Below are 14,925 nucleotides of genomic sequence, written 5' to 3'. Positions count from 1 at the left end.
CGGCCCGCATTCCCAGGGCGGGAGAGAGGGAAATGCTCCCTTGACATCGCCAAGTCTCTGCTCACTCCCGGTGTAGTCGCCGCTTCACTGACATTTACACTCTCTAACACACACTGACACACACAAGGTTTAAAAGGATATGGGCCAAATGCAGATAAATGGTACTAGTTCAGATGGGGCATCTTGATCTGCATGGACAAGTTGGGATGATTGGCCTCTTTCCATGCTGTAAAATTATGACACATTGTAGAAAGGGTGAAATTGCTCTGGAGAGGATCCAGGGGCGATTTATGAACATGTTGGCAAAGCTGGAGTTTTTTTTTCACTTTGAAGAAAGATTTGATAACAGGGATTGTATTCTCTGCAGCAACTGAGGTGAAGAAAAGACTTAGTTGAAGTGAATAATATTATGAGAATGGGACCTGTTTCGCTGAACAAAGAGTGTAGGAAGGAACCACTGATGGTGGTTTAAACTGAAGATAGACACAAAAAGCTGGAATAACTCAGTAGGACGGGCAGCATCTCTGGAGAGAAAGAATAGGTGATGTTTCGGGTCGAGACCTTCAGACTGAAGAGGTTGAAAAACAGCCATAAAACCCAATGACTGGAGATGTGTCTTATCCAAGTAAGGGCAGAAATCAGAATCATGTGTTCATCTTTATTGACATAATAATAATACATTTTATTTATGGGCGCCTTTCAAGAGTCTCAAGGACACCTTACAAAAATTTAGCAGGTAGAGGAAACATGTAAGGGGAATAAAATAAATAGTAGAGGCATGACTAGTACACAAAGTAAATACAGAATTCAATACAAAACACAGTATGAGGCAATTAATGCACAGATGAAAAGGGACGGCACGTGGGGCTAAGGATAGGCAGAGGTGAAGAGATGGGTCTTGAGGCCGGACTGGAAGATGGTGAGGGACATGACACCATAATAAATATATTCCAGAAAAAAATAATTTAATGGTGTGGCACGGTGGTGCTGCGGTAGAGTTGCTGCCTTACAGCACCACAGACCCAGATTTGATCCTGACTACGGGTGCTGCCTGTACAGTATTTGTACATTCTCTCTTTGACCAGATGGGTTTTCTCTGGGTATTCCGGTTTCTCCCACATCCGAAAGAAGTGCAGGTTTGTAAGATAATTGACTTCTGTAAATTGGCCCTGGCATGTAGGATACAACTGGTGCAGGGTAGATTGCTGGTCAGTGTGGACTTGGTGGGACGAAGGGCCTGTTTTCATATATATGTTTTACATCTATCTTAATATCATTCAACCATATACGGTTAAATATGTGACATTATTTTCATCTTGTTTCTATAGTTAACGGGTAAGGTTGATTAATTTATTTGTGCAGAACAGTGATGGAAGTCTGACTCCTCTTGCCTTGTTTCTATGTTTTTGTTTCTCTATATATATGCATAACAGCATGAATTATAATCTGATTTCCATGCATGAATATACTAAGGTCATTCATGTGCTGCACCTGTTGACCAGAGCCTGGCTCTACTGTGGAATGTAATTAGGAATGTAATTTAGCCTAACCTTATTCATACCTAATCCAATTTGAAGCATAAATGTTGCATTCAAGTTTAAGTTAAAAGACTTGCTACAGTATGCAGCAGATTGCACAATTTCAAGCAGAAAGATCCAAACGCTCTCTAATTTCTCACTCTCAACTCTCATCCAATGTTGGCAGCCCTGCTATAACCCTGCTGTGTGCCATCTCTTCCTGAGCAAAATCCACAGATGAAAGATGTTCAGCACATTTTCATTGTATTTTGTGCATTAATATGATCATTTAATTTGTTTTATTGGTCCCCACGGTTTTTCTTTTCTGTTCCCTTCACCACCTTATTACCTATCGCCAATGGATCCCACAGTCACAGTCAAACGTCTCCACGTGCCTTTTAAAAACCATGAGCACCATTCCAAACAAAGTGATAAATCCTCCATGTGTAGGAAGGAACTACAGATGATTGTTTACACCAAAGATAGACACAAAATGCTGGATTAATTCAAGGCCAGGCAGCATCTCTAGAGGAAAGGAGTAGGTGACATTTCGGGTCAAGACCTTCTCTGAAGAGGAATCTCAACCCGAATGTCACCAATTCCTTTTCTCCAGCGATGCTGCCTGACCTGCTGAGTTATTCTAGCATTTTGTGTAAATCCTCCATGATTGCCTTTACATTGCTGCAACAGTTTCATTTGTGAATTTTTTTTTTTCAAGTAAGGCTTTGAATCTTGTTTTTGTTTTTGTTTTTGTTTTCGCTTTCAATGTTAAACGAGAAAAAATCAATTTCTATATATAATATCACTCCCTGGCAGTTCCCCGTTGCCCTGCAAAACCTTTGGAGTAGCAAAACAGATCCCTGTCAAAGATTGCTACTACTTAAACAAGAACATATTTCATTCTATTTGCTATTTAATATATTGTGGTCAGAAGATAAAATAGAAACAAGGGTAAGGTATTGCCTGCTCTGTCAGTGAATAAGATTACAGTTTATCTTTAACATCCTCACTACTTTCCTGCACTAATGCTATTTCCTTTGAATGTATCAATGGTATTAAAACAAACAGCAAATTTAGTTACAGATTCTATCAGCCAACATAGCTTTGATGTTAGAAGAGGCACCGACTCCCATGTCCTTGATCGTGTGTAGTCTAGAGGAACAAACTGATGTTTCGGCTCTACAGTGCCTGCCTCTTGATTAGAAAGTAATTGCAGCTGGTTGTAGATTCCTGGTTCCTTTCCTTGAAAAAAACACATTACCAAGGTCATAAAACAAAACAGGAAGCATTTAAGATTATTTCAGTACTTTGAGGTGTGATATCAGAGTTCTGATGATCAAACATAAGTGGAAGTGCTACCAAACTTTAAATGGAATCTGCAATTTGTGTTTTCCTTACCCAATGCAAGTCACAAAGTTAGATCGATTACTCAGGTTTATTCATTGAGATTCAATACAGAAAGGCACTTCAGCCCATTGTGTACATCTATACCAACCCCATTTGCTAGCATTAGGTCTATGTCCTTCTATGCCTTGGCTATTCAGATATATGATAAATGCTTGTGAAATTTAATAATTGTATCCTATTCCACCATCTGCTTTGATAATATGTTCCAGATAACTTTCCAACAATTTTCCAATCTAATGCCTTCAAATCTCTTCCTTCTCATCTTAAACCCAAGCCTCTGGTTGTTGGTATCCCTATCACGTGACAAATATTTTGATTATCTACGTATCCATGCCTCTCATGATCTTATGTGTCTGTATCAGGTCACTCTCCCCACCTCCCTTCTTTGCTTCAGGAAACAAGCACAGCTTGTCATTCTCTCCCCATAACTACGGTCCTCCAACCCAAGTAATATCCCGATGAATCTCCCTCAGCAGCTTTCCCATAATGCAGCATCCAGAATTGAACATGATACTCCAAACGTGCATCTGACTTATGTTTGTACAGGTGCAACATAGCATCCCAACTCTTGTGTAGGAAGGAACTGCAGATGCTGGTTTACACCAAAGAGAACACAAAATGCTGGAGTAACTCAGCGGGACAAGCAACATCTCTGAAGAAAAGGAATGGGTGACGTTTCGGGTCAAGACCCTTCTTCAGTCTGAAAAAGGGTCTTGACCCAAAACGCCACCCATTTCTTCTCTCCAGAAATGCTACCTGAGTTAGTCCAGCATCTTGTATCTATCCCAACTATTACATTCTATGCCCCGACCTATGCCATACGCTGCCTTCAACACTGTATCAAACTTTCTTGCCATTTTCAGGTAACTTGAATTCCAAGGTTCTATTGTTCATCAACATTCCGTAATGCCCTAGTATATGTCCTAGCCCAATTTAACCTACTGGATAGATCACCTTGCATTTGGTGAATTAAATTCCACCTGCCAGCATTCCACCCAGTTTTTCATCTGAACTACATTCTGCTGTGGATAAAGACAATTTTCCTCACTATCCCAGAAGCACCAATTTTTATGACACATGCAAAAGTAGTAATCATACCTCCTACATTCACATCCAAATCATTTATATGTATCACGGCCAAAGATTCCAGTTCTAATTCTTGTGGAGAATTCCAATTCTAAAATCATCCTTCCACCACTATCCTCTGCCTCCTGTCACCAATTCAATTCAATTCAATTCAACTTTATTGTCATTGCACAAATACAAGTATAGATACAACAAAATGCAGTTTAACATCTGGTCATAGTCATAGTGCAAGATAGTAGAAGTAAAAATAAAAATACAAAGTTGGCATACAATAAAAGTAAAAAAAAAAAATACTGGTTAACAATGTGTGGATTGTGGATGAATTAAAACTGATACATAGGCAGATAACTGTATACAAGTGGGAGAGTCTAAGGATGGCTAGCGTCGGGACTCCGAGTTCAGCAGTGTAATGGTGTTGTTGAAAAAGCTGTTCCTCAGCCTGCTTGTGCGAGACCTGAGGCTCCTGTACCGCCTCCCTGATGGGAGGAGGGCAAACAGTCCATGGTTAGGGTGAGAGGGGTCCTTGATGATTTTCCCAGCCCGTCTCAGACACTGTTTTCGGTGGAGGGCATCCATGGCAGGGAGCGGGGCACCGATGATGTGCTGAGCGGTTTTCACCACCCGTTGCAGTGCCTTCCTGTCAGTTGCGGTGCAGCTGCTGTACCATACCGTGAAGCAGGTGGTCAGGATGCTTTCGATGGTACAGCAGTAAAAGTTGGACAGGATCTGGGGGGACATGTGAGCTTTCTTGAGCCTCCTCAGAAAGTAACGGTGCTGCTGTGCCTTTTTTTTATCAAGTTGGTGGTATTGAGGGACCAGGACAGATCCTCTGAGATGTGTACCCCGAGGAATTTGTAGTTGGAGACGCGCTCCACCTCAGTCCCGTTTATGTGGATGTGGGTATGTCTGCCCCCTCTGTTCTTCCTGGTCAACAATTATTTCTTCCATCTTCTTAGAATTGAGGAAGAGGTTATTATTGGCACAACAGGTTGTCAGGTTCTGGACCTCCTCCCTATAGGCTGATTCGTTGTTGTCGCTGATCAGTCCTACCACCGTGGTGTCATCGGCAAATTTTATGATGGCGTTGGAGCCATACTTAGGGATGCAGTCATGGGTGAAGAGGGAGTAGAGGAGAGGGCTGAGCACACAGCCCTGTGGCACGCTGGTGTTCAGTGTTAGAGTGGAGGAGGTGAGGTTGTTGATCCTAACGGACTGTGGTCTGTTGGTGAGAAAATCCAGTGTCCAATTGCACAGGGAGGTGGTGATGCCAAGTCCGCTGAGTTTGGTGATCAAGCTGGCGGGGATGACAGTGTTAAAGGCGGAGCTGAAATCGATGAACAACAACCTGATGTAGGAGTTGTTGTTGTCCAGGTGGGTCAGGGCAGAGTGTAGGGCCGAAGATATGGCGTCCTCTGTAGGCCTGTTGGCAAACTGGTGGGGGTCCAGTGTGGGGGGGAGGCTGGCTTTGAGGTGAGCCAAGATCAGCCGCTCAAAGCACTTTGCGATGACAGGGGTGAGTGCCACTGGGCGGAAGTCGTTGAGACTCCCTGAAGCTGACTGTTTGGGCACTGGCATAATGGTTGAGGTCTTGAGGCAAGTAGGGACGACACCCTGGGCCAGTGACATGTTGAAAATGTCAGTGAAGACCAGGGATAGTTGTCCAGCACATGCCCTGAGCACACACCCGGGGATGCCATCGGGGCTGGCAGCTTTGTGCTCATTTACTCTGCTCAGTGCGCCTTGTACAGCAGAGGTGGAAAAACTGAGGGGTTGTTCGTTCGGGGGGGGGGGGGTAGTTTTGATGGCTGGTATTTTGTTGTCCCGGTCAAAACGAGCATAGAAGTGGTTCAGCTCGTCAGGAAGGGAGGCGTTGTCTGGGGGGGGGGTGTTAACTTTATGGTAGTCGGCAATGGACTTAATGCATTGCCACATGCGTCTGGGGTCGGAGTTGTTATGAAAATGCTCCTCAATCTGCGTTTGTATTTGAGTTTAGTGTTCCTGATTCCCTTTTTCACGTTGGCCCTGGATGAGCTGTATCCCTCAGCGTCGCCAGATCTAAAAGCAGCATCGCGAGCCTTCAGCAAGAGTCTGACCTCTCTGCTCATCCACGCCTTCTGATTAGGGAAGGTCTTTATTTGTTTATGGGTAGTGACGTTGTCGGTACAGACCTAATTATTCATTTTGCTTTTGCTACCATTGTGGTGCGTGGGTCTCAAAAGGAGGCACGAAGTCCAGTGTTTGAGAAGCACCTTTATTATATTCCTCCCGGTTGAAGGGAAGACAAAACCAGAGGAAGATGGCACCCAAACCCTGCCTTTTAAACCCTCCGGCTGAGGGCCGCCTCCGGACTGCACCACTCCTGTGCCGAGGGGTTCGGCAGTATAATGGCACGTCCCTTCGGAGCCGCCACAGGACCCCCCCCCCCCTCCCCCCCCCCAGAACCAGTGGCACCAAACGCACCTGCCGGCGCACGACCCGGCCGGCCTGCGTGCGGAAGTCAGCAGATCCCGGGGCTTGCGGGGGCGTAGGTGGAGGGACAGGTCGAGGGACCGGCGGGAGGACAGGTGGAGTGACAGGTGGAGGGAGTCGTGAGGGGGACGCCCTCGGGGCCGAGGTTGGGCAACCAGCTGGTCAATGTCCAGGTGCGCCGGCTTTAAACGGTCAATCGACACGGCCTCCGGCCGGCCCCCCATGTCCAGGACAAAAGTCGACTGCCCGTGTTCCAGCACCCGGAACAGGCCCTCATACGGCCTCTGGAGTGGCGTCCAGTGGGCATCACGGCGCAGGAAAACATACGGGCAGTCCGTGAGGGCCAATGGCACGTGTGGGCGAAATGTCCCATGGCGGGACGTCGGGACGGGTGCGAGCCTGCCAACTCGCTCGCGAAGGCGTTGAAGGGTGGAGGAGGGCGTTCCCTGCTGCTCCTGGTCGAGGGCTCCCACCAGGTAATAGAAGCGGGTGGCATCGACCGCGATGCCCTGCAGGTTGAACTGGGCCTCCGCCTGCTGGAACCAGATGAGCGGCCGGGTGGTCCAGAAGTTGGGCAGCTTAACGGCGACTGCGTCTAGAGCCCGGGCCGGGCTGGCGTGTGAGGAGGTAGGGCTTTGTCGTGTCTCCATCATGACGCCAATGGAGCGTCGGGGTCACCAATGTGGTGCGTGGGTCTCAAAAGGAGGCACGAAGTCCAGTGTTTGAGAAGCACCTTTATTGTATTCCTCCCGGTTGAAGGGAAGACGAAACCAGAGGACGATGGCACCCAAACCCTGCCTTTTAAACCCTCTGGCTGAGGGCCGCCTCCGGACTGCACCACTCCTGTGCCGAGGGGTTCGGCAGTATAATGGCATGACCCTTAGGAGCCGCCACACCATGTGCCTTAACTTTCTGGACGTGCCTACCATGTGGGACCTTATCAAATGGCTTGCTCAAGACTATATAGACAATATTTAACCACCAGCCTTTATGGGTTGTCTTAGTTATCGCCTCAAAAACTCAAACTATTGAGATGGGAATTCCCCTGCACATAGCTATGCTGACTGTCCCTGACAATCTTGAAAAGCAGATCCTGTCTTTCCAAATTCTAGGAATGCTTTTTCTTAGACATTTTCCCATTAACGTACCTACCACCAAAGTAAGGCACGCCAGCCTGTAGTTTCCTGGCTTATCCCCGCTTCCGTTCTTAAGTAACATTAGTCGATAGCTGACCTGTGGCCAAATAAGATACAAACATTTCCATCAGGCCCCAGCTGTCCCTACCCTTGCTTCCCACAGCATTTAGGAAAGAAACTCATTTGGCTATAGAGATTCATCAACCATTATGTGTTCCAATATATCGAACACCTCCTCCTTCATGCTTTAGACTACCAAGTTCCCTCTACCCCACATCCACTGGCTCCACGTAAAGATTATCACTTTGGTCTCTGAAGAGACCCAATCTCTCCCTGGCTTCCCTCTTGATTCTTACATACATGTGAAATGTCCTGAAATTATCTTTCATCTTTCCCGCCAATTTCATGGCTCCTTATTGGCCTCTTAATTTTTCTAAATTCTTTCCCAGAACCTCAATATGCCACACAAGGTTCCTTTGATTTAATTTTTGTACATCAGTCACACATTTTTCTCCCCTGAATATCTTCTCTTCAATATCTTTTGTCTTCCAAAAATCCATAATCCTGCCACCTTTGTCTTTCACCATTATCAGAGCATTCTGGCATGATCTCCTCCTAATACTTTGAAAATATTCCAATGTTTTAGATATTGTTTCACCCACAGGCATTGGGGGCCCAGTTTACTTCTCCCAGCTTCTGCCTTATGCTATTGAAATAAGCATTCCCCCAATTTAAGACCTTGACTTGATGACCAATCTTATCTGTTTCCAGCACAGTCCTGAAACGTGCAGAATTATGGCCCCTGTACCCAAAGTGTTCACCAACAATATCTCCACCACCTGCACAGTTTCATTTGCCAGGATGAGGCCGAGTACACCTCTACCCTCGAGGTTTTGTCCCCCCCTGCCCACCCCCCTTGTATCCAACAGATCCACCAGAACCTCTCTTGCACTGTTGAATCAGCCTCTGCATAATAGGAGATATTTTGGGGATGAAATAATTGATTCTCCGACTCCCTCTTTCAAGTCACTTTATTAAAACGTCCTTTGCTACTGTTGACTTGGCTGGAAGAGCTTTTAGCTCACCTCATATCCAGCAGGAACAGTTAAAATATGTTAAATTTCTAAAATCTACCATCCCAATTGTTCCCTGTTTGCTTTTGTTTAATATAAAGCTATTTTACCTGTTTGAGACACGGCAAACTCAGATGATTGGAGACTAATTAATACATGCATATTGTGCCTCCAGTGATAATTAGAACTCCAATGGCCTTCTGAGCAGAACTTTAAAGTAAATAAGTACCTTCCTTAATTGCACTCAATAGTCAATCAAGATGAGGTGCTTCATCCCCCAGATTTTGAACTCTCACCTTGCGATGGGGGAATGCTGCAGCAAGTCCATTAACCGATGGCTTAGCTCTGCAGGAGTTCATGACTTATTGCCAGCCTCTTAAATATCAGCTGTCAAAATTCACCCCACAGGGGGACTAGCTGTGGCTGGCCCCAATTACTTACCATATTCTGAATCACTGATAACAGTGCTCTGTCTCTCAGATGGCTTTTATCAATGCATGTCAATGAGGAAGGGTAGAAGCAAATGCAGACATCAGAATTGTTTTATTCTTACTGTCAGGCTGATTGGGATTAATCTATGAGCTATTTCTAGTCTGCTACTTGTGCACATTGTCCAGCCTCTGCCATCTGTCAGTTCCCCTGCTTCACTCAATTGGCCTGAAGTGGCTGACTGATAAAGAAAATATAGCACTTAAGTGGATGGGAATTGATGTTCACCATCCAAACAATTTCCTACTTGCGCTCCTGATTTGCTGATGAGGGAGAACTGTTTTGCTGTTTAAGTCCACATTTTCTGGCTATATTATAGATCACTATCACCATATCATGTAGTAATGGAGCAATCCCATAGTACATAATGTGAAACAAGAGTTCCTGCAATTTCCAGAAATTTGAAATATGAAGAGAAAGTCTGAGAAATACTCAGGGAAAATAGTTAAATGTTTCAAGTTTTATTAGAAATGGAAAAAGATATGTTCTAATAGATTCTAAACAAGAAATAGAAAGAGAGGAGAGAGAAAAGGAGAAAATGTGTGAGAGTTCAAAGCAGGAAATTGTTGAATGAGTAAGTTATTAGCAGCATCTGTTAATTGAAAAATTGGGCGCTGTGATTGCAACATTATTTATCTGAATCCTGAGAATTATAATGTGCTTAATTGAAGGACATAATGTCTCACAAGCTTTCATTAAACCATATGAATGGTGTGAAAGACCAAAATAGATTAGATGTCAAGAACCAGGCAGTAAATTACATCAAATCTGTGGACTGATCACAGGAGTTCAGCAAAGTGACCAATATATAACCATATAACAATTACAGCACGGAAACGGGCCATCTCGACCCTTCTAGTCCGTGCCGAACACGTATTCTCCCCTAGTCCCATATACCTGCGCTCAGACCATAACCCTCCATTCCTTTCCCGTCAATATAACTATCCAATTTATTTTTAAATGATAAAAACGAACCTGCCTCCACCACCTTCACTGGAAGTCATTCCACACAGCCACCACTCTCTGAGTAAAGATGTTCCCCCTCATGTTACCCCTAAACATCTGTCCCTTAATTCTCAAGTCATGTCCCCTTGTTTGAATCTTCCCTACTCTCAGTGGGAAAAGCTTATCCACGTCAACTCTGTCTATCCCTCTCATCATTTTAAAGACCTCTATGAAGTCCCCCCTTAACCTTCTGCGCTCCAAAGAATAAAGCCCTAACTTGTTCAACCTTTCTCTGTAACTTAGTTGCTGAAACCCAGGCAACATTCTAGTAAATCTCCTCTGTACTCTCTCTATTTTGTTGACATCCTTCCTATAATTAGGCGACCAAAATTGTACATCATACTCCAGAATTGGCCTCACCAATGCCTTGTACAATTTTAACATTACATCCCAACTTCTATACTCAATGCTCTGATTTATAAAGGCCAGCACACCAAAAGCTTTCTTTACCACCCTATCTACATGAGATTCCACTTTTGGGGAACTGTGCACAGTTATTCCCAGATCCCTCTGTTCACCTGCATTCTTCAATTCCCTACCATTTACCATGTACGTCCTATTTTGATTTGTCCTGCCAAGATGTAGCACCTCACACTTATCAGCATTAAACTCCATCTGCCATCTTTCAGCCCACTCTTCCAACTGGCATAAATCTCTCTGTAGACTGAAAATCTACTTCATTATCCACAACCCCACCTATCTTAGTATCATCTGCATACTTACTAATCCAATTTACCACACCATCATCCAGATCATTGATGTACATGACAAACAACAGTGGACCCAACACAGATCCCTGTGGCACCCCACTAGTCACTGGCCTCCAACCTGACAAACAACCATCCACCATTACTCTCTGGCATCTCCCATTCAGCCACTGTTGAATCCATCTTGCTACTCCACCATTAATACCCAACAATTGAACCTTCTTAACCAACCTTCCGTGAGGAACCTTGTCAAAGGCCTTACTGAAATCCATATATACACAACATCCACTGCTTTACCCTCATCAATTTCCCGAGTAACCTCTTCAAAAAATTCAAGAAGATTAGTCAAACATGACCTTCCAGGCACAAATCCATGTTGACTGTTCCTAATCAGATCCTGTTTATCCAGATGCTTATATATATTATCTCTAAGTACCCTTTCCATTAATTTGCCCACCACTGACCTTCCCATTGAAGAGAAGGCTACGTCTGAATAGCAAATACTGAATTCAAACTAATACAAATTATTGCACCTGACTGCAGTGCTTGAGACCCTGCATGGTACCAAAGGGAGGATGTTTTAAAGCTTGTGATGAGATGGGATAATGCTATAAGAAGAGCAGTTGTGGGGGTTGTTAGTTGTTGATGGATGGTGTTGCAAAGGGTATGGTCACATCAGCATGATATATACACAATTGTATATATTACCCTTCTAGTATACATGATTATGTTAACATGACCCATTTCAGAAATGAGCCATCAGTGAGTTACTGTAGGTAATCTGCTGGTTATGGTTCTGGACCAACAACCAGAGGTTTGAGGTTGAAATTGATTGACCATGACCACGATGAGTCATACAGCCTGGAAACAGGCCCTTCAGTCAAATGTAACCATGTCGACCAATATGCCCCATCTGAACAGATCCCATTTTTGCACATTTTATCTGTCTCTCTAAAGCTTCCCTTTCCACGTACCTGTCCAAATACCTTTCAAATGTTATTGTACCCACCTCTACCACTATTTCTGATAGTTTGTTCCATATTCGTGCCACCTTCTCATGTTAAACCAATGCCATCTAGTTCTTTATTCCTCGACATTAGAAAAAAAGACTGCATCTACCCTATTTATGTTCCTCATGATTTTATGTACCTCTAATGTTCAGCTCTCGGTCTCCTGTACTCAAAGGAATAAAGTCCTAGCCTGTCCAACCTTTCCCTACAGCTCAGGCCTATGAGCCTGGCAGTACCCTCACTGTCATCTTCACTGCAATGATTCCTGTGCGTAGTGACATCCTCCCGCTTGTAGGGTCACCTGTATATTGTCTGAGGAAACTATCTTGAACTAACTTGACAAATGCTAGCCCATTTAAGCCCTTGGCACCATGGCAGTACCAGTTATATTAGGCAGCTGAAATCCCCTATTATGACAGCTCTTTTATTCTTGCAGCTTTCTGCAATCTCCCAGCGTATATGATCCTCTAATTCCCGTTGACTATTTGGATGTCTATCGTACAATCCTGACAAGGTGACCATCCCCTTTTAATTTCCCATACAGCTTGTGAAACTGAATTTATTTCTGGTAATTTTATGCTGACAATTAAAAATGTTATTAAAGATACCTTGATGTGATTTATACCACATAGTTGAATCTTAATTGCTGCGAGGTAGCCAAGGATGGCAAAATAAACATTATCTCTGGTGCTCGTATTCCAAGAAAATCATTAGCTTTGATTTCCATTGTCTTTTTGTGTAATGTGTTGTGTCCATTGTTAGTTCTAATGAAGGTCTACTTTTCTCCCATTAGATATTACTTTTGGCAGATGGGAACTCTGAGAGCTTCTTGTACAAGACACTGCCGTTCCTGTCTACGCTGGAATTGAAAGATGGCAAAGCTACAGCCTACATTTGTCAGAACTTCAGCTGCTCTCTACCGGTTACCAAAGCCGCCGAGCTCAAAACTTTACTCATTAAATAATGTGACAGTAAATCAGCAAAAAAAAAAGTATGGAGCAACCACAGGCAAATCGCTTGCTATAAATTCCTGTGAATATGGTATGTTTACGCTCTGCTTACTCTTGAGTGTAATATTTTGTTAATGCAGAGATGATCTTAATGTGGGAAGAGTTTAGTGTGATAGCATAAAGCATCTCATGTCACCAATACTAATTTTTATTTTATCCTTACAATATTTCATGGAGCTGATAATTGAGCAACTTGGCAGAGCTAATCTTTAGAAAGATATATGCAAGTATAACTTGGCCTGCTTGTATTTGAGGGAGTGCTGGAGGTGCCATATTATGCATGGGCTGTTAAAAGCACTCATTATCTTCCCTCAGAATTAGTGTAAAAGATCCCATGGGATTATTTCAATGAAAAATAGGGAGTTCTCCCAACATTAATCTGTTACCCAATATTAAAAAAAGATTGTATATGGAGTTGTATCATCATTGTATATGGAGCTTGCCATGTGCAATTTGTCTCTCCATGCTAGTGCCTGCAGACCAAATATACATCAGTGGATTTAAAGTGCTTTGAGCTGCCCTGAGATTGCAAAAGTGCTTTACCATCCTAGAAGCCGGTACAATAGCCTATGGCAGACACATTTTCCACTCTTTCAACATGGTTCTCCAAGCTGAATCCCATCTGTAGCAGTGATGCACATTCCACCAGAACTCCCTGAGGCACATCCACCCATGAAGCAAGCAATATTCTCTGCCCCGTGTGAAAAAAATGTAGATTTCCTCAAACTATTTCCATTTTCCTTTACTCAACGCCACAGTTAGTGTGTAACTTGGATTGTCGGTCGCGATTCTTCTTCCATTTGCACAGTGCTCCAATCCCTGGCACCATCATTATTCTCCTTAGTCAGCACTGAAGATAATGAATATATGAATTACCACGTGGGGACCCAGACCACATCCCCACTGATGAATTGGCTGTGATTCTTCCTGTGGATGTAAATTGAACATCAAATTCAAATGCCTCGTTAGTGGAGAATGACTTTTCTTTTAAATTGTTGGGTCAATGTAATGTATCTCTCATGATTTCCAAAACTGAAACAAACTCAGGGTGGTGATTAAAGCAATAAACAATGTAATGCCTTTGAAAAGAACAATTACCCTAAGATGAGCTGCAAATAAACACAATTTCCCTGTGGATTTTCTCTGTTGATTTCTTTGGAATTAGTGAATTTCCTTTCTGACATTATCTGTAAGGTATTTCACAACTACGTTGATAACTTTTGATTCTTTAAATGCCTGCAAAAGTACTCCTGACAGATGAGGTATGTTAATTGATTAAGCAGCTGCCTGAGGCTGAATCTTTTTCTCCTTCATTAACGCACATCAATTATCTATATTTTACTCATTTACCATTAATACATCCGGTTTTCGTAACAAATACAACTCTTTAGGGAATGGAAGGGACAGCTCGTTACCCATTATTGGACTGGTAATCCTTTGAACTTCAATTCCTATCTCACCATGGCATGTTAAGAATTTCAATTCCTTTCAATCTATCTAGAATTAAAAGGTTAGTATTGGTCAAAGTGTGCGTGAAGATGGCAGACAGGTGCATATAATTAACCGATTCACTCATTCAGGAAGGAAACTTACCATCTATAATCCCACCCAGAGAGTTGTGAATCTGTAGAATTCTCTGCCTCAGAAGGCAGTGGAGGCCAATTCTCAGGATGCTTTCAAGAGAGAATTAAGGGCCTGTCCCACTTGGCGATTTTTTAGGCGGCTGTCATAGTTGTAGCAGGTCGCCAAAAAAACGGCGACTGGACTAATAGGCCTGTCCCACTTAGACGATTTTCTAGGCGACCTCCGGCGACTATGACAATGGAATTCACTGAAATCAGTACCTGGCGACAACCTACGCCATCCTGGCGACAACCTACGATAGCATCAGGAGAAGACAAACTACGACAAGCCCACGGTCGGCGACTGTCGCCGAAAAGTTTTGATCATTTCAAAATCCAGTGGCGACCAGAAAAACACTACGACTATTTGGGTGACCTAGGAGACTACTCACGA

The 14,925-nt window shown here is 43.6% G+C and overlaps 1 protein-coding gene across 1 annotated transcript in view; it reads left to right on the top strand.

Moving 5' to 3' along the window:
* spata20 (spermatogenesis associated 20) overlaps positions 1–14,044 on the top strand; it is a 338,661-nt gene extending 324,617 nt beyond the window's left edge. Inside the window, exon 16 of the mRNA XM_055654097.1 lies at positions 12,693–14,044. Within this exon, the coding sequence (XP_055510072.1) occupies positions 12,693–12,863 (171 nt within the window). The 3' untranslated portion in view covers positions 12,864–14,044. The remainder of the gene's footprint in view (positions 1–12,692) is intronic.
* Positions 14,045–14,925: the final 881 nt, after the last annotated feature.

Source organism: Leucoraja erinacea, chromosome 23 (assembly GCF_028641065.1).
Source record: "Leucoraja erinacea ecotype New England chromosome 23, Leri_hhj_1, whole genome shotgun sequence".
NCBI lineage: Eukaryota > Metazoa > Chordata > Chondrichthyes > Rajiformes > Rajidae > Leucoraja > Leucoraja erinaceus.
This window is presented reverse-complemented; position numbering and strand designations above follow the sequence as displayed.